General features: G+C 31.3%; 1 protein-coding gene across 9 annotated transcripts in view; it reads right to left on the reverse strand.

Annotated features, from left to right (window-relative positions):
* The window catches only part of LOC141450661 (uncharacterized), a 249,567-nt gene that overhangs the window by 131,638 nt on the left and 91,654 nt on the right, over positions 1-26,275 (reverse strand). The window contains exon 1 of one of the 9 annotated variants that reach the window (XM_074121364.1): positions 14,618-14,781. The exons of the other annotated variants lie outside the window; for them this stretch is intronic. Within the exon in view, the coding sequence (XP_073977465.1) occupies positions 14,618-14,627 (10 nt within the window). The 5' untranslated portion in view covers positions 14,628-14,781. Of the gene's footprint in view, positions 1-14,617; positions 14,782-26,275 lie in introns of those variants that run through there. 9 annotated transcript variants of the gene reach the window in all.

The following is a 26,275-nucleotide window of genomic DNA, read 5'->3' on the forward strand; positions in this document are numbered from 1 at the left end:
GAAGATAAGTAGAATAGGATGTGTAAAATGTAAAAGATTTATTTTTATTGATTTGATAATCATTGTATGTTATATCCAAATATGATTCATATCTTTTCAAAAGCTTAAGTAATGATAATTTGAGCGAGTAGGGTTGAATATAAAAGGTCAAAAGGACAATAGTGTGTAACATATGCGGGTTGCAAAGAAAGAAAATATATAAATAATGAATTCAATTCATGAAATAAATTGATAAAAATTTAAACTTGCTATTTTTTTTTTTAAATATAACTTGAAATAATTTTATTTTTAGGTATTAAGTGGAATCAAGTTCAAATTCAGTTCTGGGTATTATCTGCTGAATTGCAGATCATTGGTATGTAGTTAAACATCAATTTTTATTTTAAAAATGGCTACATTTTAATCTTCTTATAATTAAAATCTTGTCAGAGTTTTAAAAATATTTTTTCCTGCAAAAATAGATGTTACGAGTACATCGTGAATGCAAAAAATATCTGTTTTTTACTTAAGACAATGAAATATTCCCAATAAGGAAAAACGCAGGAACTTTTGCAATTCCTACCATCAATCTATTTAGAATTATTTGTTAAATAAGAATGCCACTTTTGAGAAGAAAACAGAACTAAAAACTTCGTTTGAAAACGTTGAAAAACCAACTTGATGTTAACGTGGTGTTGTATTATATTATATGGATTTAATTTAGGAAACCCTTTGCACATGAGTCTCCTATTTAAAACACCCCTTCAAAATTTCATTAAGATGGGTTCAGGGAGTTTCGGAGAAAACTGGAAAATAAGCCTTTTTAAGTAAGGTTTTACCTTTTTTTTTGGTCCCAGTTCAGGCGATCTGTCGAACACAAGTCAACTAACTTTCGTTCTAGAATAATCAGTAAACATATGAACAAAGAAAGGATGAGGACTTACCGTGCGCTACCCTAGAAAGAAACATTAACTGTTCATATCATTGTTCTGTATGTAGGTGGTCCTCGCTTCCTGATGTTTTGGTTTGGGATGTTTGGTCTTTGCCAGATACTAAAGGAGGATCTCGGCCATTAATGGTCAGTGCTAACCTTAGACACTGAATAGAGGCGGCAGACCGATTTGGGGACTTTCAGGAGTATTTTTATTTTTTTTTTAATTTTAGGATAGATTAGAATGAGTCTTTGGAAGCTCAGGCCCCTCTGTTCTCGCAGCCTTAACAAATAAAAGTTATACTAGCTTTACTTATTAGTCCACTCGTTTATAGAGTCTTCGTGACGTATATTAATCCATTAAAATATTTGCAAGAAAATACTTCTTTATTAAGATTTACTTATGTCCATTAATCGATAAACTAAATTAAACATTATAGATTCTTATTAACTAAAAGTTTCATCAGTACAAAAAATTGACGAAGATACAGATATTTGAAGAAACAGGAGTATCGAGTGTGCAGATGAGGAAGAACCTTCCTTTTATTTTTTATATTTTTAAATAGTTAGCATTGTCCTCTAATTTGAAGGACAAATCGATTCGACAGTTTTATGTTACCGCAGAAGAATATTCCAATGAAATCATTGATCATCATTGTAATTTATAAATGGTAGAAATATAATAATCTTACGAGACTTACACATATTTAATGCTAGAGTAGAATAACTGTGGACAATCTTATAATTTTAATTATTCAATAATTAAAATGTAATTTAATTAAAACCCTAGCAAAAATATTTGTTTGACATATTAATTAGAGCGCTGAATAGTTGATAGGTGAGTTGTTAGGAGTTTGCAAGTGAAGCGGAAGTTTGAGTGTGTTGACAGAAATGGGAACTTTTTTAGGGTCATTGAACCGCTTTATATTAATCGATCTTTTATCACAAGTTATGTTTTAATTAATGTTTATTTAAAATATTTTGGCAACTTTTCTTACTTTGAAGTTCTGTAACTAACATTTTTTTTTTGTTCTTGAAAAGTTAAGTATAACATATCACAATGTTTCCTTAATTGCGCTAAAAGTTTATTAATCCTTAGTTTAATGGAATTCCATTACATAGTTGGTAAATTTATCTCTTCTTACATAACTTTTGGCGATGTTAACATTAAGTCTTCAGTATAACTATAGCTTGATAGTAATAATAATTCATTTTGAGACCTTTAAAAATAATAAAACTGAACCTTAAAAACAAACAAGTCAATATGGCAAATTAAAAATGCTTGATAAATTTATTTTTTTCTTGGTTTAATTCCAAATGTTAAAGAGTAAAATGGATTACGAAAGATTTGGTTCCCAAAATTATATATCCCATGGAAACTCTTACAAAAAAAAAGAGATACGGTCAGATCAAGTAGAGATGGACAATAATAGCCTCCTCCGGCTCAAGACGCTTGGCCATCTTCTGGAGAGGCTAGGTGAGCTGGTGTGTACTGATATCTTAAATGCAGAGATTTGAAAATTGTTAAAGTAAATCTGAGGTCCTAGGCACCAGAAGCCTTTTTTCAGTGCACTGCCTTCAGGCACTAATCAATCACTCGTCAGAGAGCTATGAAAAACTCAAGTGAAGAGCAGCCTGGACTTACCCGAAACCTCTGTGCGGAAGACCAGTACACTAACCACGCAGTAATCCGGTCACTCTCTCTCTCTCTTTAAAAAAAAAAAAACCTGGGTTAACGCTCACATGATTTGCTTTCATTGCAATTAAGTTCGTTCTGAAACCATTGTTTTGCATGTATACTTGTCTTATTTCGATTTTAATCTAACTTTCTGTAGAAAATAACTAATCCCGAGATAATTTTAGCTGGGTAAACTGAAAAACATCCTCCATGAAGACAAGTTCATGCTAGAGCTGTCAGGGAAGTAAAAGGAAATAGCGTGGCACATTTCTAGAAGACTTTTTAACAGCTGATTTGAAAAATGACTCATTTTAAAAATAGAACTGGGAGAGAAAAATAACTGTAATGCCTTAGAAATATAACGCTTTACTGTTAAGAAGTGCAAACAATTCTTATCTAAATTTATTTATTTATTGTTTTTGTGGTCTTGATTGCACTTATCTAAATTTAGTTCAATAATTAATTTTTAGATAAACTCATTGCCGGAAATAATGTATGAATTTAAAAAACTTGTAGAAGCAAATTTATTTGAAACATTTTGAGATAATTCCTGATAAGATCATACTCTTTTATTCTTGGTCTCTTGTTTAAGAAAATAAGAATTCCCTTCATAAAAAATTAATAATTTTTTAAAAATATTTTTGGCCTTCGAATAATTTATAGCATAAAAAACATATGCGTTGCCGAAATTTGCGAAAAATTAGTTGAAACGGTATTGTTAGAAAATCATTAAAAGAGGGAGGGATTAATTGTTGGCATTAGCAGAAACTTTCATATTGTGCTAAAAATACCTAAATCAGATGATTTCTGCAAAACTGACAAAAAAATCAATTTGGGGCTACAAAGTATATAATATTAAAACAGATAATTAGTGCTATGTGAGCTTCTAAGGTTATTTAATCCGGTGCACTCTTATATAATTTCAACAAAAAAATCTTTTCATTTAAAAAAAAAAAAAGCGATATTACAGTAACTTAACTCTATTGTTTCCACAATTTTGTTCTAATGTGTATTACCTTACAAATTTTTCTTTTTCCAAAACCTAATTAGCAGGGACAGTTCAGTTTGTAAATAATGTCCTTATTCCTCTACTTTCTCGTTGCAAAACCGTATCTAGATTTGTGTATAGGTTATAATTTGTATATACATATATATATACATATATATCTACATATTATGTAATTTATTGATATTTGTACTTATGTACATACATTAAGGCAAGAAGTAATGTTATATTAGAATAATATTAATGTAACCGCGATGAAGGTTCTCTAAGATTAGGCGTAGTACTGTACAAAATGCTATATGTTATGGCTGCTGCCTAGTTTAGAAATAATTGCCTACACTGTTAGTCCTTAAAACCTTAAACGTTTAAGACAACCTGTTCGATGTTAGCCACTACTGGCTGGTTCATTATATTTGTACTTAAATATGTTGGTAGGTAAGTGTTTTATATCTATTCATTGCTATTGCCTAATCTGTTGCATAAAAACATGTCTTAGTTTTGAAATACTGATTTATCCTTCCTTATCATTAGAACTTATTTTTACATTACTCGTAAATCTTGACACAAGTAATGGCAAATTTCTTTACATATCCCGTAAATATATGTAAATGGTTGAATTCCAGGGCAATGCCCGCGACGTTGATAGTATAGCTTCTAATTTAAGCAAATTTCGCTAAGATAATAACACAATAAAGGAAATGCAATGACATCTTGAAGTTTCAACTATTTTGAAAACTAAGTTACTATCATTTTGTACCATTAGTTAATGAAAGTATTTCAAGAGATAAAAGCATTTTCACCATACTTTTAGGTTCAGTGAAGAACGTTAATGCTAAAGATAGGAATGTGTTAAATGTTATTCCTTATTAACAAGAATCAATTCCTCCATTTCAAGATGCTTAGATTTTGAAATTTGCATTATTTATAAGTTTTATATTTAAATAATCAAGTAACTGTATAGTCTACCTTCAATTTTATTAGTTTCTCCACTTCTTTTATTTCTTATATTTTTAAATACCGATATGTTGTAGCGAGCAGGCTCAATGTTAAGCTGTGTTTTATGGGTTTATCTATTTGAGCTATTCTTATTGGAATGTTTAAAGAGACGGGCAAATCCAGGATACCATCAGACACAGTCTCTCAAAACAGGTGAATTATTATTGTTATTATTATCTCCGTAGCTAACATACGTTTTGTAGCTGTAAATATTCTGTTAAAATTATCTCTTATAAATGGTTATTTTAATTTATAATTTAATGATCATTAGAAATGAAACATTTAGTTAGCTTAAAAAGTACAGAGCAGCATATTCTGATCTTTAGCCTAAGACGTACCGATATCAGGAGAGGGTATTGAAGAAGTTAAAACAGCTGGAAAATGTTGGGATTTGGACTCAAATGAAAGAAAGTGATGTGAGTGTTAACTTTATTCTAGAATTATGTTCTACTTTTTTGTTAACTGATTAATTAACTCAACGGGGAGAAAGATTATTTATTGCCAATTTCTGTCGTATTTGTGTCTGAAATTGGCTATAATCTTTCTTCCATTTCTGTTAGCTTTAGTTTATAATTCGGTAGATGTTGGACAAACTTGTGTTCGTTAACGACTTTTGTAATTTTGATCTGTGGACAGCTCTCATTCTATAAAAAAAAAGAAGTATTAAGTGGTATAATGAATGTTGTATGTTGAATTTAGAATTAAGTTTTTATTATTATAACCATCTAAGGAATAATTTTTCTTAAGTTATTACTTTTACTTCTTTACGCAGGAACCGTTGAAGGAACATTGCTGGATGACATCAACTTGTCTGAACATAGATTTCCATGGAAATGGTATTCAAGAAAGACCGAGGCTGTAATAGAGGAGATTTGTGCGCCACATTACCTGCCAGGCTGGAGGAGCGTACGTAGGAAGAGAACAGTGTGGGACCTGTACGCATCTCCTTTTATGGTGAACACTCTAGGTTAGTTCTCCCCCCTCTTACTCCTTCCTCACTACTTACTTCGAATTCTCTTTCTCTTACTTTCTTTTTTCTTTTATTAAAACAGAGCGAGACAGATTTCATACATTTTTCTGTATGGGTGTGCGCGCGTGCTTGTGTGTGCTATTTGTGCAGGCACGGTATAGGGGAGATAAGTAGTACCATTCAATGTGGGTAGCTCTTGCCATTGTCGAAAATTTGCTAGCGTCAACCGTAACACCGACAAACTTAGCCTTCAATATTTTTGTGCTTTTAACATTTTTTATTATTGTTTTAAATGTAACTCTTGAGTTCACGCTTTACTGAATTTTCTGAAAAGTTTGATGTTTGGACATTTTCTCAGAAACACTTGTTACTCAGTATGTATATCTGGGAGATAACTATTTGTTTGTAGAGTTAGCTTTATATAAATAATTGTTCCTTTCAGTTTACGCTGTAAGAAAGGGACTTTGATTCCTGGGTTATTTGTATTACATTGGCATCAAAATTACCAAATGATTTTAAAAATTCCAGGGTTGTTGTTTGGTATTTTTCAGAAACTCGAATCAATACTTTCTTAGCACAACACCGAAAATCAAACTAAATGACTTTCTAAAGAAAAGTGCTTCTTTAATATAATAGATTTTTCAGTTTTTCGAACCTAATTCAGACATTTCTCTAATCCGCTTTGATAATTCAGTTGCGTTCAAAGAAATGTGAACAATAAACATTCTGTTTGAATATAGTGGAAATGACGTGTATAGTATAAAAAAAAATACAAGTCAGGGGAGAGAGAAAGAGAGCGCTAGGCTATTGAGTTGTTTCTTTTTAACTGCGATTTATATTCCATTCTATTTTATAGCGTCTATCTTGAAATTTGCTGACACTTTTGTCTCGGCGGTGACCAGGGATTACATCACTCCATTTCATATTTCTTCTGTTATATTCATAAGTGTAGTAATTAAGATTTTCATTTCATTGATTTTTTTTCTTTCTTTTTAAATAACAATTTGTCTTTCGCTAAAACAACATTTAAAAAAGTGCTGATTGTATAAACAGGATGTAAAAGGTTTTTTAAAAAATATTTTCAAAGATTACAATGTATTAATCACAGATAGAACAAATTCAACAACTGCTACGATCAAATAGTTTTCATTGTTTTTCAGTGTTAACTTAGTGTTTTTATGGTATAATTCTTTTTATTTAGAAAAAAAAAGGTAGTAATAATTTTTTATTAATATTTAAATAGTTACACGTTTATGAAACTTCAAATTACTTGATCGGATCTGAAGAAGATGAATTTCGCAAATTCAAATTCGTTTAAAATGTAAACTGAGACTTAGAAATTACATATAATTAGTTAACTACATGTTGTTGACAAGAATTATAGTAATAATAATAATCTGATGATAGATAAGTACGATTAATGCGAATTATTGAAGGGTGTATTGATTATATCTTCTATGTCTTTAGTAAGTGTTAAAAAAGATATTTAAAGACATTACCTATGACATTACTTGACCGTTTCTCTTAGTTTATTGTTAATAATAACACAAATAATACGTGCCTTATCATTTTATTTTTGTAATAAATAATACTAATAATATAGATAGGGACGTCGTTAGTGTCAATGGTATCTATACGTCGTGGGCGGAGATGATAATAATGAATTATTTTGTTGGGTATGTTTAAGAGGTCTTAAATAAAAAAAAACCTTTTCGACAAATGTATTGTCTTCTTCAGCGGTAGAAATGGTTTCATTAATGGGTTCACTCTTAGAATAAAACGTCACAATACTTTAAAAAACCACTTTTATCTTGGGTTTTATCCGCCGTTGCACGCATTTTTATTATATCCTTGAAAGGGTTTTTGATTTTCATCCATATTCAGAGATAGATTAATCAGTTTGGCTAGAGATTTCGAATTAACTTACCGTCTTGCACAAAACTGTTCGATTGTATGAAGGAAGTTATATGGTGTATTTGTGAGAGAGAGAACTATTCAAAAATTTTATGAATCATAAAAAATTTTGTAAAATAAAATTAAAATTATTTTTAGATTATTATCTATTTTTTTTTTTTTTTTTTTTTACGACGAGCGTTAAATTAAACAATAAATAATAATGGCATTACATTCTTTTTTGTTGTTGTGAAGTTCTCGCCATTTTTCTTTTTTAATTGGCATTATTATTAAATATATAGTTAGCCATAATAGTGTAAAAGAAGTTAGAACGTACATTATCTTTAAATGTCGCTTTAAAGATCGTTTCAAATATGAAGTTTGTCTTTAAGCTGCAACATATCCTTGAATAAAAGACGTTGTAAGGGAGAGAAGATAATTAAACTGAAGATAAATAATCAATTGACAAGAAAAAGATAAGTTAGCTAATTTAGGTGCTTAGAAGGGACGTTTTTCTTGGAAGTAAAGGTGGTAGAAGTTAACGATGTCTATAAAGGCTGCCATGGTTACATGCTCCCCTAAGCAGCAAGAAACACAAGTATTGCAGTTTTGTTGAAGAGTACACGTTGACTATTTTTTTTTTAATTTTTTTTTTTTCAATATCGAGTAATTTTCTTCAAAGACAAGGGTTTCGTGTTAGAACACGCTAAAAACAATACTCTTTTAAGTATTCGAACAGAAAGTTGAATGTATTATCTAGAAGTAATCCTTCTCTTATGAGGAGAGGAAGCATTTTAATTGTGTCAAATGTTCTGCCAAATACCGAAATCACATGTTTTAGGACTTTTGAACATAAAAAAAAAGAAAAAAAAAGAAAATAAGTTAACCAGAAAAAATATTGAACTGAATACATTTTTGAGATTTTTGGAATTTTCTAAAAAGTGGCTGATTCGACTATCTTTAAACTTAGAATGAAAATTCTATACGTTAGTTTCAACAATTTTTTTTAAAAATATTTTCCAGATTGTAAGTGGTTTTTGGAAAATCGGTGACTTTGGTATCAAGTTGATTGTGGCGAGGCTGATTAGAGCAATGGAATGTGTACAGACAGGACCTTCTTTTTTATACCGGCGAGAGTAGTAAGTGTACAACTTCCTTACTAATAATTACAGGCAAAAGCATATAAATATCAATTTATTTGATTTGAAACTATTCGAATCAAAGGAGTTAGAGAATATCATGTGTTTCAATGAAGAATTCGTTGATAATATTAACTAACTGCTTTCTCCCTAACATCGTTCGGACCAGTTATGTGTCTCTAGAGTTTGGTTAAACCGAACTTTAGGAACTTGGTTTCTTATTAGCAAATTAAACTTTAGAATCCTAAATCTAAATAATTTATATTAATGACCTATTTCTCTTATTTATTCAATTTAAGAGGGCAGAATCATTAATGCGCAAGTTTGGAATTCTAAACTCGTAGACCCCTTCCAAATATAGGCCAAAACAGTGTGAACAAAATAAACAAAGGCATCTTTCTTTGCTATACAGTATTTGATGACTAAAAATACAAAGGGTATCTTTTTTGTTGTGTAGATAAGGCGAGTTACTAAACATTTGACAATGTTAAGGCATGTTTATCAGCTGGCAACTTGTCCCTAGGGGAGAAAAATCTTGTGCCCTAAAATATGGCGATCTGATTGAACTCTCCACTTTCTGACCTGGCTGCCCCTAGGATATTTTACTCAATTGTAAGTATTATTTCCATATTTTGTTTAATGCTTATTTTTAATTACGTATATCTGAATAATTCTTATTTGTGGAGAATATAATTGAAAAAATCCACTCCACTTTCTTTTAGTACTATTCTCAAAAATCAGCTTATAAATTTTCTTTTCATTCTGAAAATTTCCGTCATATTTAATTACTAACTAGTAAAACAATTCGTAAAGCTTGAAACCTTAGAGGGAAGCTTACCAAAGCCTCTCCTCAGAAACTGCTCTAAAACGAACTTTAAAGATAATTTCTGGACATCTCTTTCACGAGAATCTCACAAAAAAGTGAACAACCTGTGGAGTAAAGATGTACTTTTAGTTGAAGAATTTCCTTCTAAAACGGGATTTTTTGCAACACATTATCCTTCTTAACAGTACTCAAGGACCGTACATTACAGAAAAATGTAAATCATTTTAAGTATTTTTCCAGGAAATTTCTAGTATTAAGTATATAAAAATTGAGTTGCCTAAATTCCAATTAGAAGAATCTCTTGACTGATGACATTCTATTAATGAAAATCCTGTTTAAAGACCTTGAGAGGTGAAGTAAGAGAAAGTCATGTATTATACTTCCTAAATATATATATAAATTTATTCTTCTGAACTGCAACGATAATATTTATTTATAATAAATATTTAATTTGTTATACAATATTTAATAATCATATTATTTTTAATATTTAAAATATTATTTATTAATAATAATTATATATTATTATTTATTAATTATTGTTAATATTTATTTTAAAATATTTTAGAATACTGGGATTTAGTTCTACCCTCAGGACATTTTTGTAATATGTTAAAAAAAGAATTGCCAGTTCCAAAACAAAAACAAAAAGACAATAAAAGTATTTTGTGCAGTTTTCCCTCGAACTTTGTAATGCAGCTCTGCATGGGTCTTCTTTACTATGTATGACATGTGTGGTTTAACTATCATTACTAGACGGTGTGGTAGCCCATCTGTTGCATTAACCTTAAAATTAATAAAGATATTTCTGTTAAAATTGTTTTGCTTGTGAGTAATAGACTTCTGAGATAATGCGTTTTTATTTGGCTTCTGCCCTTAAAGAATTGGTAAATTCTTTTATCTTTTTTATAGTTTAGCAATTAATGTTTAAATTTAGATTTATTTTTTTATTACGTTTTTTAAACTTTATACAAATTTTTTTCAGCACTATTCATCACTAAGTTCTAATTTACTGTTTACAGTGCATCTTTTTTACAAATAAGACAGTTCGTGAGAACACTGTCCGGAGGCCAGCAGTGCATTGAAAAAAGCGCCGAGCTCCAAATCTATCCCACGGTGTTTGATTTAAATTGGGATGTCTTCCTTTTCTAAAATCTGTTCGTTACATTTCTACTTTTTAATCTGTTGCAGTGGTACTTAAATTGTACACTTGTAAACGTTTATCGCAACCCCTGGGAACCTCCAGCTCTACATCACACACACACATTCAAATTTTAACTGTTACAACTGACGCAATAAACAGTAGGCCCTATAGGGGACTTTATGTAGCGAATCTTAGCACCCTCCCATAGACGGAATAATAACAATAATCCTAACAAGAAACTTCACTTACCCGATCAAGTGTGCCAACATCTTTCATACTCATAAAGTTACTATTTAGAATGCAACGCCAGTTATTAACATTCTGCCAGAAAAATTGTTGTTTAGTCTTCCATAAATAATCTCACAAATATTCTACATTTAACAGAAAAGTGTACAATAAATAACACTAACTGATAAGGTGCCACAATAAATCTCGAGTCCATTAAATATTTCTTTGCAGTCATATCTACAGCTGTGACAGGAAATGATTAGGAGACATTTTGATTCTTATATCTTTATCTTCCCTCCTAATTATCTTGAAATAATAAATGTGTGCTTTGCGAACACTGGATCTGCAATACAGCGATGTATTGCTGTTGGAACTATTGTTGCACAAGTTATATAGACCGTCAGCTCCTATAAATAACTCATGGTTATTTAAATATTCATATATCTGATTTAATTTCTTATTTTATCTTTTTTGATTTTATATTCCTTTAGCAAAGCTACTCAAAACATGTATTAAAACTTAATTTCGTAAATTTGAAATGCTTTGAATTTACAACTTACTCGTATTTAAGTGTATATGTAGTTGAAGAAAATTTAGAATAAAAAAAAATCCTAAATTACCCTCTTTAAAGCTTATTTATTGTGAAAATATTTCGTAATGCCTGTCATCCGGTTTTAACCACCGTTCACTAGGCCATAAAACATGATATGTTAATTACGTACACACACCTCTTTGCCGGCTTGTTTTGCCAGTGCCAGTCAGTAAATTTCAATTACCCCTGACCTTATTTATTGGGCCGCTTCAGTCTGCGTGTCTTCGTTACAAATTTAAACGGATCATTTATTTATTTAATTTGTACTAAATAACGATAAAAATATGCAAATTTTCATCTTTTATTAACTACTTTCTTAACAAAGATTTTGTGAACAAACTTTTTAATAGTTAATTGAAAATGACATCACAATACAAACCCCCATTATGGTATTTATGACAGTGATTATGGTGTTACTCCTAATCTAACCTTGGAGAATTCCACACTTGATGACTTTGTCATGATGAAACATATCCCAGTTTTACAATGCTGATTATATCTTTTTTTTGTTGAAGGACATAGTTTTCGATAAATTCACATTTTGTTGTTAATAAGGTCTTTAGTAATAATCAATAATTTTTTCAAATTTTTTAATATTTGCTTGTCTTAAAAGTATTTCATAGTTTGTTCAAAATATACAATCTGTAATAACTTTTTCAATTCCTGGATGCACCAAAAGTTGTATTTTGATGAAACTCAAATTCCAAATTTTTAATTTTCGCTTTAATACTTCAACTTGAGAGAAAGAAAAAAATATGGCGTGTTTATTTATACATTTTTGTAATATATCAAGAAATGTGGGTAATATATTGTAATATGATTGTGATCATATCTTTTGATACGTTTTTCTTTTTATTTAAAGGGAATTATACAAAGAAAAGCAGTCCTGAGAGTAACAAGGTTGGAACCTCTCCGCACCAAGGAGGGTGGACCCTAGTCCTAGACTGGTGTACATATGAAGGACATTCTCTGTGGACGTCGGCCTAAAGTAAGAGTGCCTGAGATGTCTGTAGGATGTGGAGGGGAAGGTCTGCGGAGGAATTAGCAGTGAGACAGTGGAGTAGAACTACGAAGGAAATGAAGAGGACTCTTAGTAAGTAGGTCAAGGTCCTTCGTGGTCCATAGCGCGGGAGAATGAGTATTGCTATTGTTTTTTTTTTTTTAAAAAAAAAAAAAGCTCAGCTTTCTAAGTTTTATGAAGAATTTATGATGTTTCTTGAAAATGAAAATTCATTTTTCTTTCTGCTCTAAAAAGTAGTAAATATTGGGAACAACTTTTCTTAACAGGGTTACCTGTTAAGAAGCAATATAATCGTGACTCCTATAATTTATTTACGGTTAAACTTGATTTGCACACTTGTATTTCCTTAATTTTTGATTGAATAGTTACTCGGAAAACTTTACTTTAAGAAGGGAAAATGTGGCTTCTCTCTAATTCTGGCGTAATTTAGGCTTTTCACTTATTGAGTATTAAAAGAGAACTATAATAGAACGTTTGAAGAAACTAACAATACCGGATTCGAAATTTCCTGAAAAGTTTTAATAGTTGAAAACTGCGCGTACAAATCCAACTGATTTCTATAATTTAGTACAGTAACAGTCTATTTATTTATTTCAAGAAGACTTTGACTTAGTTTGTACTTGTAATGTGCCATTTCTTTACAATAATGGCGCATAATGGTTGAGAACTCAATTATTGCTAAAATTCAAAGTTAAAAAAAGAAGATTCGTTAAATTCTTCTAATAGCTTGATCTTGTAATGGTTTCAATTCAACAATATTAAATCACACAAACTGATTAAACTTACTTCTTCATTTCGGTATGGACTGAACAAGAATAATAACTGAAATACCATTTTTAATACTGGATAAATATTTTTAATAAAAAAATATTTTGAAAATGATTTGGAGAGACATTCTTATCTTTGGTGCCATTTGTCAGCAAATGGATTAGATTTCAGCGTATCTCTGAAATTTGAAATAGTAAATGCTGTAAGCTTTCTGAATTTTTTAAGAACTTTATAAAAAAAAAAAAAAAAAAATCAGCCGTTTATTAGCAAAAAATGTAATGAATAATGAAATCATCGCCTGAATTTTAATAAACAGATCTTTGACAAAAAGCACAATATTGCTTAATCAATAAAAATAAACCCATACAAATGACACATTAAACAAAACAAAATATATCAACCAAAATGTTTCTATTTATCAACTTGCTGACGTGTACAGAGTTAACAGTCGTGACAATTTCATCGTTCTCTGCCTTTTTTCATTTCTCTTACACAGTGAGCGGAAGTATTTAGACTTTAACAAAATTTAGAATTTTTGAATTTTTTCCAAGAAATATAGTTATGAAATCTATGGCGGTGAATATAAATTGGAAAATTCAAATTTTTCTTCTCTATAGATTTATAGTAGTTGGAGAAAATCATACGAGTTCTTATTTATGTTCATTAAAGAATTTTGATTTCTCTCAAGTACCCTAGGAGGGTAAAAGATCATTTTTCGCATGAAAAGCACAGTACGAAGCTAAAACTTAAAACGATAATCTCTGCTTAGTTTTGGGAAACATTTTTTGAATCTAGGCCCCAGGGTTTCTCAGTTTTCTTTAAAGATCATGCGGTTAATTTAGTACAATTTTTAGTGATTTGATCAAAACAACCAATATGTACCTTACTAGAGAAATTATTAAATAATAATAATATAATCATTGAGTGTTATGTGTGACCAATCTTACAGGATTTATGATATTCTATGAGTCTTTAGACTCATATCTTAAGTTTTTACATTCTTCAGATGCTCACATATAACCAAAATTTAATGTTTAAATTTAGATTTCTGATGATAATAATAAAAACATTTAATTTTTATAATAGGGATAACCGGAAAAAAAAATAATCTCAGAGAACTTCCAAACATTAAAATATAAAATACAAAATTAACGAACTAATTTGCTTTTGGGTGTGATCGATTACTACAATTTTAATTGTTCAATAATAAATTATGGTTGATTACAAATTATAAAATATAAATTGTTGTTGATTATTTCTTTATCAAAAAGTTCAGTCTTGATGATTCATGTGGGAAGGGATTCAACTCGAAGAATCTGTTTTGAATTGTAATTGAAATACCATTTCACCGATATTGATGTGATGATTTCTCTTTGAATTATTCAAATACAATAATTTCAGCCTAGGGAATATATTAAACTTTAGTTATGAATGAAAAGAACTTACCAATGAGCATATCCGCAGGATGGCATAACTGTAGAAGACCTTTGATTACTTGTGCTATATTAAATATATGTTTAATATGAAAATATTAGAGAAAAACTAAAGCGAAAAGACGATATATAATTATATACACGTATAGACACAGTGAAGAACGTTAGACGACTGAACAGTGAGCGCTGGAATGATGTAGGGGGTCGCAAAGCTCGAGGCTAGCCAGATTCCCCTATTGAATAGTTGGGAGGGGGCTACAACAGAATACTTGCCGGCTGCTCCCCTACACACAGACCAAGCGCTGGGAGTCAGTTGTGGTGGGGTTTCTGTATTCAGCAGTGCTGTTGCTGGTGGTAGAGGTGAGCACCCTCTTATTTCCACTCACTACGACAGAGCGCGCCACGGAGGACGCGGCCTCGCCGATGACTCATTTTGTTACTGTTGTGCACACGGAAGAAGAAGGTGTATTAGCACCTGGAGCATACCCGGCACACCTGTACGAGCGCCTTTCTGCACACTATTATAACATTCTTTGTTCGTCAATTTTACTTCTAACATTTATTTATATTTGTTCAACTTATCCTTTATTTGAGTGAGGATTTTTTTTTTTTTACATCTCAAACTGAAAAAATTGAAACGAACCGCGTTCGTTTTCAGATAAGCGAGAATGGAAACAACTGAATTTGACCCAGATTAAAATGATTGTACCTCCAACCACAGATAATGGTACTTAACTGGCATTATTGCAGAACATAATTAAAGCAATATAAAATTCATAGGATGACTTAATAGAGTTCAGAACTACTTAATAATAAATAATTTGTAATTTAATTAGTAATATAATAGTTTTTCAATTTTTGACTCACTTCTCTCTACTTACTGGCTCTGTAATCTGTAGTTTGAAAGTGACTCCAACTTTTTTGATATCTTTTAACGGCCTTACAATTCACTTTACCACTTTTAATTGAAACTTTTTCTCCGGTAAACCGTTCTTTAAAGGGATTTTTGGAGAATCGCATTCATAAGTACTCCATAAGGATCTATTTCTTTATATTTTTTATTGTGAACTTGTTTAAGAAAGCAGGACCCCCCCTTGACTCCAGGATTCTTTAAACTGCCCAATAACTCAGAGAAAGTATATTCGATGGAATCGGAAAGCACTCTCCGTTGCTGGATGATTGTTGGCTTTATTGGAAGAATCTTAAGAATCAATATAGAGCATTGCGATTTGCATATAATTTAGCGAAAAAAAAAATGGTAGTATAAAGAAAGATTTGAAGATTCAGATGCCTCTGAAACTTGTAAAGAAGACAAAGTCACCAGACTCAAGACTGTGCTGCATGATGACTTTTGATACTGAATCCCTGATTTGAACATAGGGACAGCAAGTTCTTGAGATAAGGGAAAATTTTTAGCGAAGGGCAGGTGTTGATGGAGTTTAAGGATAGGCTGGTAAGGCTGAGATGGATAAGAGTTTTAACAAAGGATGGATGTGAACAAAACCCGAGAAGAAGAACAAGGATCCACCTAAGAGGGCTACAGATCTTGAGTGAGTACTTCATCGAGTACTCGTAAGTGGAGAAGAATTGAGACAATATATTCGGGTGGAAATCCTTGTTGGTCCTATGAAGACCTTGAGCTGATGAGAAAATGATACCTGTTTGCCAAATACATAAAACACTTTATTGAAAACAATTCTATTTAAAGAATCCGCTGAAAGGTTTCAGTCTAAAATTACATCCGATTAAAGTAAATAGTCAATCATGAACTAGAGATCGCATGCAGAGCCAAGAGATAATTGCAACACCAACAGTTTCTTGTACAAATACTGCACCTCTAAGGCTTTAACATGCTTATTTTCACTCAACTCTATATAGCAAAAGCTTAATGAAGAAATTTGATAAATAAGCTTTCTGGCAGGTGATTTAGAGCGTATAATTTATATGAAAATACTTAGTACATTTTCAGCTTAACGCAATCTAAAAGTTGGAACATTCTCAAAAGAAAATATTTATTTAGTAAATTAGTTAATGAATGCATCTTTGTTTGGCCTAGTATTTTGCCAAAAGTTGGTTGTCTTTGCGGTTTTTATTTAAACATAATAAAAGGATTGTAGGGGTTCAGATGTTTAAATAACTGTAAAAGCATAAAAGAAGAGTTAAAACTTGTTCATGAGTTTAACAGTAGCTGGGAAAAGTGAAATCTAGCATCACACTCGCACGACTTCTTTGCTACAATCACTTTTATTATTCTAAATTTACAATTTTCTTTGTCAATATAATAAATTTAATGGTATTTAAAAAGGCCTTTAAATGAAAGTGGGAAATTAACAGTTGGTAATTATGATTAGGCTTAGCCTGAATGAGTCTGCAATGTTTAGTACCATTCACTACCTCTTTCAGTGAGTTCTTGTAATGGTACTATCTTGTGGCCGGCTTTTATTAGCACCTACAATGAAAGGTCTACGGAATTAGGTAATATTAGGTAATTAGCTAATTAGGAACCAGGCAAAAAGTAATCAGTTTGTAGTGGGTCTCGTAAATACCGCCTTAAAAGAATGTAATATCCAGATTGGAAATGTTACAACGCTTACAGAAATCTTAAACCTGTAGATTATAAGGTTTTAGCTTTCAAGGACGTTCTCTGGACTGGAATTTCCATGAAAAGTGCCTAGGAACTCATTGTCCGATCCAATGGCCACCTCAATCTCCGGACTTGACCCCAATGGACTATTTTTTTGTGGGGATATCTAAAAAACAAAGTGTACAGTCACCTTAATCCCGTAGCTTCAGTCGAAGATCTGGAACGTCGAATAACTCTAGCCTGCCTAAATCTTGACTTTGCCATCGTAAGTGCTGCTAAAAACAGGGCGCGGGAGTCCAGAGTTTTGGCTTGCCTATCCGTTGATGCTGCCTAGTTGGAATAGCTTCTTTAAAAAAAAAAAAGAAGGTAATTTTGACTTTAAATTGAAATTTCTTTTTCATATTTTAAATTACCATAACTTTTTTTTTAAGGAGCTCAAATACCATAAAAATAAGCAAAAAAAAATATAACGTTCCATTTAAAAAAAAAAAAAAGTTGGATGATGTATCTCGAGATATCGGGGTTTAAAAAAATGGGTCATTCACTGAAAATAAACTAGACTAAAAATGTTTAAATACGTGTCTTTTATTTTTTCGTAATTTCCCGCCGTTTTTAAAAAAAAGTGGGTGGAGCATATAACTCTGGTCACCCTGTATATTCGTCCAAAATTAAAGAAATACAACTAAAATAAGAGACTCTACACCTCAGTATGTCAGGGCTTCCTTGGCTCTCCCGGAGAATTATGAGTTTTGGTGAGAATTTGTCGATTAAAAATTTGTAAGTAATTGCCAGCAAAGAGAATCGTGTGAGTATTCGACACCAGAATATTTTTGGTTTTACCGAAAGAATTTAGTTTATTCATAAAATAGCTACTTTAAACCAAATAAAGCAGTAGTAAAACAGTAGATCTCTTACTTACATACGAGTATTTTATCAGTTAAGTTGAAAGTAGTTAAATTTTCAATTTAATAATATATAACAGTTAGAGATTTATCTGAATTAATGGGAACTGGCATCCAGAGTAACTAGAACAAACAAATTATAAACTCTCTCTTCAACTTTTACTTCATGTCAGTAGCGCCGTTAAGAAAGATATTTATTGCATAATGGGACATGAATTTAACAAAAGCCTAAAGTGCTAACTACATTTCAACTTTTTAAGATTGATTAATTTTATAGTCGTTATAATTTATTAGTGTTGTTTTTTTTGTGTGTGTGTAAAAAGCGTAAAATTACAGTTTCCTCTACTTTTAAATGTCTCTTTTAACTATAGAGTAACCAGTGGTATATCTTGAATTTTGAACCAAGGCTTATAGTTTACAGTCGAAACTTCAAAAAAACTTTTTATGCTAAAGTTATAACTCTTTTATGGTTATTAAATGGAATAAGTGTATAATAGAACAGGATTTATTGCATACAGTAATCTATTATTAATACTTTTAAGTATATCTGCATTACTTTAAAGAGACATCAGTACCTGGTTGGGATATGAACGACATTTAATTGCTAAAGGAAGGGGACTAAATGCATTTAATGATTCATTACTCCATAACACATAGTTTTAGCGATCAGAACTCGATTGTACTTCTTACGCTAGATTTATTTGCGCATTTCAAATTTAGAAGGTGGATGAATCAAGTCAAGTCAACCTAGGTGGGAATTCGATTAACCTAAATTCTTCAAATCTGCGATCCTATCGTCTTTAATCGCCTCCTGAGTATTATAAGTCTTTGGTTTATTAAAACCCTATTTAATTCTAAAAATGGCATGCCTAAAGTACTCCACAAAAATCACGTTTTCAATTGGAAATGCGTCCAATATAAATGATTGGCACTTAATTGGGGAAATAGTATGCAAAGCATTAAAAAAAATAATCGCGAAGAACCGAAAAATCTCTTAATTACTTGACTGGAGATTGACAGATTCAACCAAAACTTTAGTCATGCGAGAAGCAGCAATATAATCGAAAACAGAATATTAAGTTTAGCCTTTTTGCAACTTTTTCCTCTCCCCTTCCACAAATTTATTACGCTGAATAATTTTTTTTTTCTTTTTAATCGAATTCAGAGGACTTGAAAACATGTATTTCCGGGGAAAAACCTAATTTTGAATATTTTATGAAATAGCAATTCTTCCTTTTGCTAAGAGCAAGTGAATGGTTTTAATATTAGCACATAAATGTTATGAATAAAGTGTTTTTTAATTACTTTGTTGGAAGTATTCTCTTTTTTTTCTGGACACCGACGGAAAGTAGATTCAAATATTATAAACAATGACATAATTACGGGCGAATTATCATAATTTCCCAGGCGTATACTCCTTCCATAGCTGTTTATATAACACTCCTTACAGGAAGTGTGTCACTAGGGTTGTCGGCTCAATTAATCCTCCAACCATTCTCTTCATTCTTCCGCCATATTTATATTCGGTCGAGGATTATTAGTTATAACCATTTAGAAATCTTCCACAAATATTAAATTGAATTAGTTTTTTCTTCTATTCTCAATAAAATATATTTACTGCTCATCATTTACTTGAGAGAAACTTATTTTATGTTATTATTGTTTGAATTAAACAAATGAATATAATTATGGTATTAATGTGTTTGTTTTTGTTTACAGTTTACTAAACTGGAGAAAGCGGAGTAAGATAGGAATTTAACGCCTGTTTGATTTTTCAGTCTAGACACTATTTGTATTAAATGGTGCGTAAAATCATCAAAAGGTAACTTTATTTCCACAAATAATATGTATGCAAAACTTTTGGGGATTAATTTTATTTATTTATTTTTTATATATCGGCAGTACTGGAAAAAAACTGTAGAAATATTTGATACTTAGCTAAATACGTAGTAGACAGCGCGTGATTACTTCAATGAATAGAATTAGTTGAAACAAATTATATTTAAGAAAAAACAAAACAAAACCAAGAAAAGCTCAGAGAGGAAACAACAGGGCAGTAAATCCCCTCAAATGCAGAACTTTTGCTTTAGGCCATTTTTTACTAAAAAATTCTGCTTCTTATCTCTAAAAGAAATAAGTACTTCGATACAGGAACTTTAGAACTTACTTTTATTTTAAGAAGTAGCCCTGTCAGATGAAGATTGTATTGTTAAAAGATTTACTGCCACGTCAATTTTGAGTGCCTTGTCTAAAACAAAATTTATTATACCATTTTGGATCATTCGTAATTCCAATCATAGATTCCATACATAATCTAGGAGATCCCCAAATCGAATCCCTCGTATGGCTACATTTTATTTAAAAAAGTATTATGATGTGTTAAGCATTATGAATGACTGCATTCGCGGGATTCGAACTAGGGATTTTCCACAAAGTCACGCTCTTGATCACTAGACCAACACGCTGGCAAGATATTCTTACCGTAATGTTAGGTCAAGAAGTCTTGCCTACTGGGAACATTAAAATGATGTGATGATTGCTTTTATTTGATGATAAAAGAAATTTATCCTGATTCACTCACAACCATTACATTACGCTACATTTTTAAAAATCTTAATTATTATTTTTGTACTTTGCGTCACAAATAACATTTTTCGCAGGCAGAGGTCCCCCAAAACGTGTATTTCTGGTGGAAAATTAATATTGAAAAACCGTTCACAAATAGATAAAATTGTAACTTTGATCTTAAATATCTCGCCAAATATTAGGGATATCGAAACGTAGTCAACGTCATTTTTCACAATTTTTTTTGTAGTTTTAATAATCATTGTCAAAACCAATCCTTATGAAACCCCGACCAGATTTTTGGCCGTAACTCCGCCAAAAATGAAGTTACAGCACCGGGGGTGGAAAATTTAAAAACTAGACCAAAAAAAAAACAGTTTACTTCGTAGGTTTTTGCGGAATTCCGCTTTTCTAAAAAGTTATTAGCGATTGGTGTGTTTTAAATGGATCACCCTACCCTGTATATACGACAATCCATAATAGATTTTACCAATAAATAGATTTTCTTTGAATTGGTGTAATCACGACGAGAGTTCCCTAAGGCAAGAATATTGGAGTACTACTACGTGTGGTATGAAGATGGAGAGTACTGCCTATGTTGGAAGAGGTTTGTTTGGGATGATGGTTTACTAAAAAGGAATTGGTTATAATTTAGATTACACTATTCGTGTTAATAAGTATTTCCAGAAAACAGTAAATTTCACTGACTGGATAACAATGCAAAAATTAAAATTAAATAAATAAAATGTTAATTAATATAAAAGCAATAAAATTGGAGATCATTGCTTTAAAAATAAAATAACATCAAAGTGAACATTAAAAAAGTAGAAAAAAAAGTTGTGAGTGTGAATATTTGCACACATGGTTTGTAATGTTATTAGGTGTGCAAAAATAAAACGCGTAGTGGAGATAATGATTCATCAAATATCGAACAAACCGAACTATCTCCTTGTTTGGGGAATCAACAGTAGGTTGGTCTCTATTTGGTCAAACTTCAAGGGGAGGTTTGGTTTGATTTTCTTTTTTTTTTTTTTTTGTTAATGCACTCAGGTGTTAATTGAATATGCAAATGATTTTTTTGTTTGCGGATTATTTATTTATTCATTCAGTAAAATAGTTTAAATTTATTCATTCTAATTTGTTGTCAGTTGTGTGGTTCACTAGTTTTGGCCCCTGTCTGAGAGCCGAAAAAAATGATGGGATTAAGAAGAAAGAAATAAAAGGAGATTTAGAGAAAAGAAATGAATCGCCAATCGCTACGTACTTCAACTTTTATACCTACGCTAGATATCTGAAAATGATTATTCTAAACTTCACAAGGCCCAGTTTAACAACAAGCCCTCACTTAGCCCATACATTTTTTTCAACTTTGAATTAATATTCATTCATTCATCTTCCAATATTAAATCAGTTTTAGATTTATTAAAAGAGGGAATGGCTTAAAAGCTAAATCCCCATTGCTTCCTGTAGTATTTATTATAACACTCTTATTTGTCAGAATTTGTACGTAGATTGTGTAGGCGTCAGTAAAGCTGAAGGTTGTGTTTTTGTGTTGGTGAGTTTAGTTTTAGTTGTGGGAAGGCTTAACTGCCCCAAAACTATGTTAGCAGGCTCCTAAGTGAATTGGTGAGAGAGTTGAAAGTGTCAGTAATGAGTGAGTATGTAGTTGGTTTGTTCAGCTATAGATTGGAAACCCGCTGAGATCCTGAAGATATGGCTTGTTCAAGAAGAAATTGAAAATATACACCTTATTATTATTATTCTCAAAATTTTGTTTTAAAAACATTATTTTTTCTATTTTCTTTTTTTAGATACTGTTGTTTCGATTTTCCCTCATCATATGTGGAGATAAGTTTTCCTGTGCACCTACGTATTTCTTGTGACGTCACATTTTGGATGAACACTTTTTGGGACAATATGATCATGTAGGTATAATTAACCTTATGTAAAGATAGTGTGATCCACTGAACAGTGATTCTATCTAGTAATCTTCCTCCCCAGTGCAAATTTGGTGAGTCCATGAGAATGAGAATTGGATTTAAAAAAAATATATATTTGAAGCAGTTCAACCATTCAAACTGATGAAGCTAATATTGCTTTGAAAAGCTTGATGCTATAAATCGTCAATATTTAATCTCAAAAAGAGTCCTTTGTAAAATCTTATAATCCAGGCACTTAGTTTGTTCTTCCTCTGAAAAGTAAACTTTTTATATGAATTTAGGTACTTTCAAAATAATTGGGTATACACCTGAGCCGCAACAAGTGCTATAACAGGTGTAATAATGGATTTCTTGGATTACTTTTAGGCCAAATTTTGCTCTGCTTCTTACTGTAAGAAGGAAGTATGAGGAGGAGTCAAGATTTTCTGATTCAAGGGCCCACAGGTGAGAAGAGAATACGCGTGAGAGACAAAGAAAAAATATTAACCTTAAGTCTGCCTTATATTTAGAAAGTACTTTTTTAAAAACTATGACGCGTAATTATTGCTGAAACTAAGTTTATTGCGAAAAATACATTTACATAATATGTAGAGATAAATAAAGGTCACTACCCTTAATGCGCATTATCTCGGCAACGGATGTACTGTTTCCGTCCTAGGGCTCGTAATACGTATCCGAGTATTATGACAAATAATAATGAAGCATGAATTTATATTTTTTAAACAATTTGTGCTTGTTATTTATGGTATTTATTTGCTAATTACAGGTTATAACATCTTCTGAGGGTTTTATAATCAATTGATATTTTTCGGGAAGGGTAATTCCATAAAATTCTGTGAAATGGAACTTTAGAGAGAAGTCTCCCTTCCTCCAGAACTGTCATTAAATGAATTTACCCCCCAAAAAAGTGGCCCTTTGTGCACGTGACTTTGTAGAGTAAAGTACAAATTTGCATTGCTGGGATCATTTTCTACAAAATCGTAATTTAAAAACTCATTTAATTATCGTTAAATATTATAAAGTATATAAACGTAGACAGCTTTGTAGTAAAAAAAAAAAAAAAAAAAACTCTGTCGTGCTCCGGAAACATCAAACGTGCATTTCCGTGGCAAACTGAAAACCTGAAATAGAGGTTACTAGAGAATTAATAAAGAATTGTTTGTAACTCAATCCTTTAAAGACCTGTCAACAATTAAATCTATTTAAGTCGGTTGTTGTTACTTTCTGCATAACTAAACCAACTGAACTACCAACACAAAAGTATAACAACTTATAGTTGGTTCAAGTATTTACAAAAGGATCTGTTGACCTGTTGTTTACAAAGTAAATAAATAAATCATTCTAGCACTGGATTTCACCACGTTGAATTTGTTTACCATACACGGTATATTGCTCTGCTTTCTTTAAATTAATTTTTATTATCTTCTCAGATTTGGAATAAATAAAGCATCTATAGAGGGAAAGAATTAGTTTAGCAGTTAGTGCATTGGATTTCAATGCGGAGATTCCGGATTCTCGGGTTCACCTGTCTTCACCTGCCCTTCGGTTTCTCTTTTCTCCAAAAAGCCCAGAAAAGCACTGTCTGGTGATAGACTCCGGGTCCGGATACCAGTGACTTCAAAGTCTCGAATTGTTAAGGAGAGTCGGGTGAGTGTTGCCACCAATTTTTTTTTTTTTTTTAAATAGACACAAAATTCTAAGGAATATCCGTTTTCAGCTGAAATTGTCTAAAATAATAAGCAAAAACAAGGAAAAAATAAAACGTAAATAGTCAGAACGAAGTTCATTGCAAGAAGTCATCAATAGTATGATGACTAACTAGTTTGGGCCATTATGTACTAGTGACTAGTATAGGCTAGCCAACAATACACACCTGTGTATCGCAATTGTCTAACATCTCTCAGTCAGGCAATAATACAGTTCCTCTCTTGTAACATTAGAATTACTCATACAGTTTGTTGTTGTAAACTTCAGTTTAACTTAATTAGTAATTAGTAAAGTTAGTAATTAGGCATTTTAAAATATTATTATCCAGGTGTTAGTACAAAAAATACCATGTGATTTAAAATGGCTGAAAACTAATTTAAGTTCTTTACGGAATTTCGATGTCATTAAGATTTTTTTTCTGTTTCATTGCCATGGGATTTGATTGCGAGCGATATAGATTTGAACCGCATTCGAAGTAGGTAGATTTAATGTTTTATTGTTACTTATTTTTGCTTTCTTGTTCAACGATTTACTTTAAACTTGGCGAATTACTCTTATTGTAATAAACCGATGTTCCCTGCAGAAGAAATATTTTTTCGGATAAATGTCCTCCCAGTTAATTGATTTTTCTTTGTGAACATGTAAAGGCCCTAGGAACCACCATTAACAGGTTTTGTTTAAATATTCCAGTTTGGTATATAAATTATATAAAGTCTCTAAACAATTAGAAATAGTATCTCGTATTTGTACTTCCCTATTTTCTAAAACAATCATCTTGATTAAAGGTCACGTTCTAAGGTCTCTGGTAGATTGTGGATGTGCGTGATGGAAGGATGTATGTGGAGTACATATGTAGCGGACTGGAAGAAGGCGAATGTCTGATAAGTATAGAGTAGGTGGTATACCTACTCCTGTGACACGTTCCAGCCAAGGCAGACAGAGAACTCTTGCAACAATTCCACACCTGTCCATTCGTCTACTAGAAAGACGTTACTTCCTATTCTTTACAGCCAATCCTACCTCCCACACCCATAGCTACTTTCCCTTTCGATCTGCTCCATCAAATACACATCTACTGTTCCTTCAGGTTCCATCTTTCTTTTGATTCTCCCAGAAAAAAGTACTGTTACACGTCTTCTTCAGCTTTAGTCGCTTTTTTTTTTTATCGGAATAACGTATCGCTCTGTAGTATTATACTGTAAACTTGCCGGTATATTTAGAAGATCTGTCCGTAAAAAGGAGTGAAGCGCAGAATACAAATTCAACTGAATATATATTTAAGATATTTGAATTTAGTTAGCAGTTTGCAGAAACATGGTAATCCAGTTTAAGTAGATACAATCAAATGTAGGAATTGCAGACAATAAAGCAAGGAAAAAAAAAAGAACTCACATCAAAATTTAGCCAAGATTAAACTATAATTGCCAACAGAAATCTTACAAGTAATGAAATTACCGTTAAAAGCTCGAGCAAAAAGGAAAGTAAACTTGAACCGTTTACAATTTGAAGCAGATAGAGTCAATTCTTACTAAGATGTTAATTAGTTGAAGGGCATTAAACAAAAATGAAGGTATGGGAACTACAGTCGTTAGATTGAGTAGGTAATTATTGTTTATAATTTTAAAGATCGTTAGGAAAAGAAATATTAACTTCATTTTAATGTTTTAGACTAATTATTTAAGCACTAATTAATCTTTAGTTGCACGATTCTAAAAGGCACAAACAAAACCTCACTTTTTTAAATCGTATATTTTGAAGTTTATTACGATAATATATAAAAAGCAATTAATATTAAATTTTGATTTTTTTTAATTAAGGCACACCAATACCTGAGCTCATCGACACCCGGAGCTTTCTCAGTATACTTACGATCTGGGTTCTCTTGTTACCGACAAAACTATCCTCAGTCAAACATGTCCTGAAAGATGTATTTTCCCCAAAACCAAATTTGGAAAATTTAACGCTCAAATAAA

Source organism: Rhodnius prolixus, unplaced genomic scaffold, assembly GCF_049639745.1.
Source record: "Rhodnius prolixus isolate KJV_2025 unplaced genomic scaffold, Rpr scaffold_1, whole genome shotgun sequence".
Taxonomy (NCBI): Eukaryota; Metazoa; Arthropoda; class Insecta; order Hemiptera; family Reduviidae; genus Rhodnius; species Rhodnius prolixus.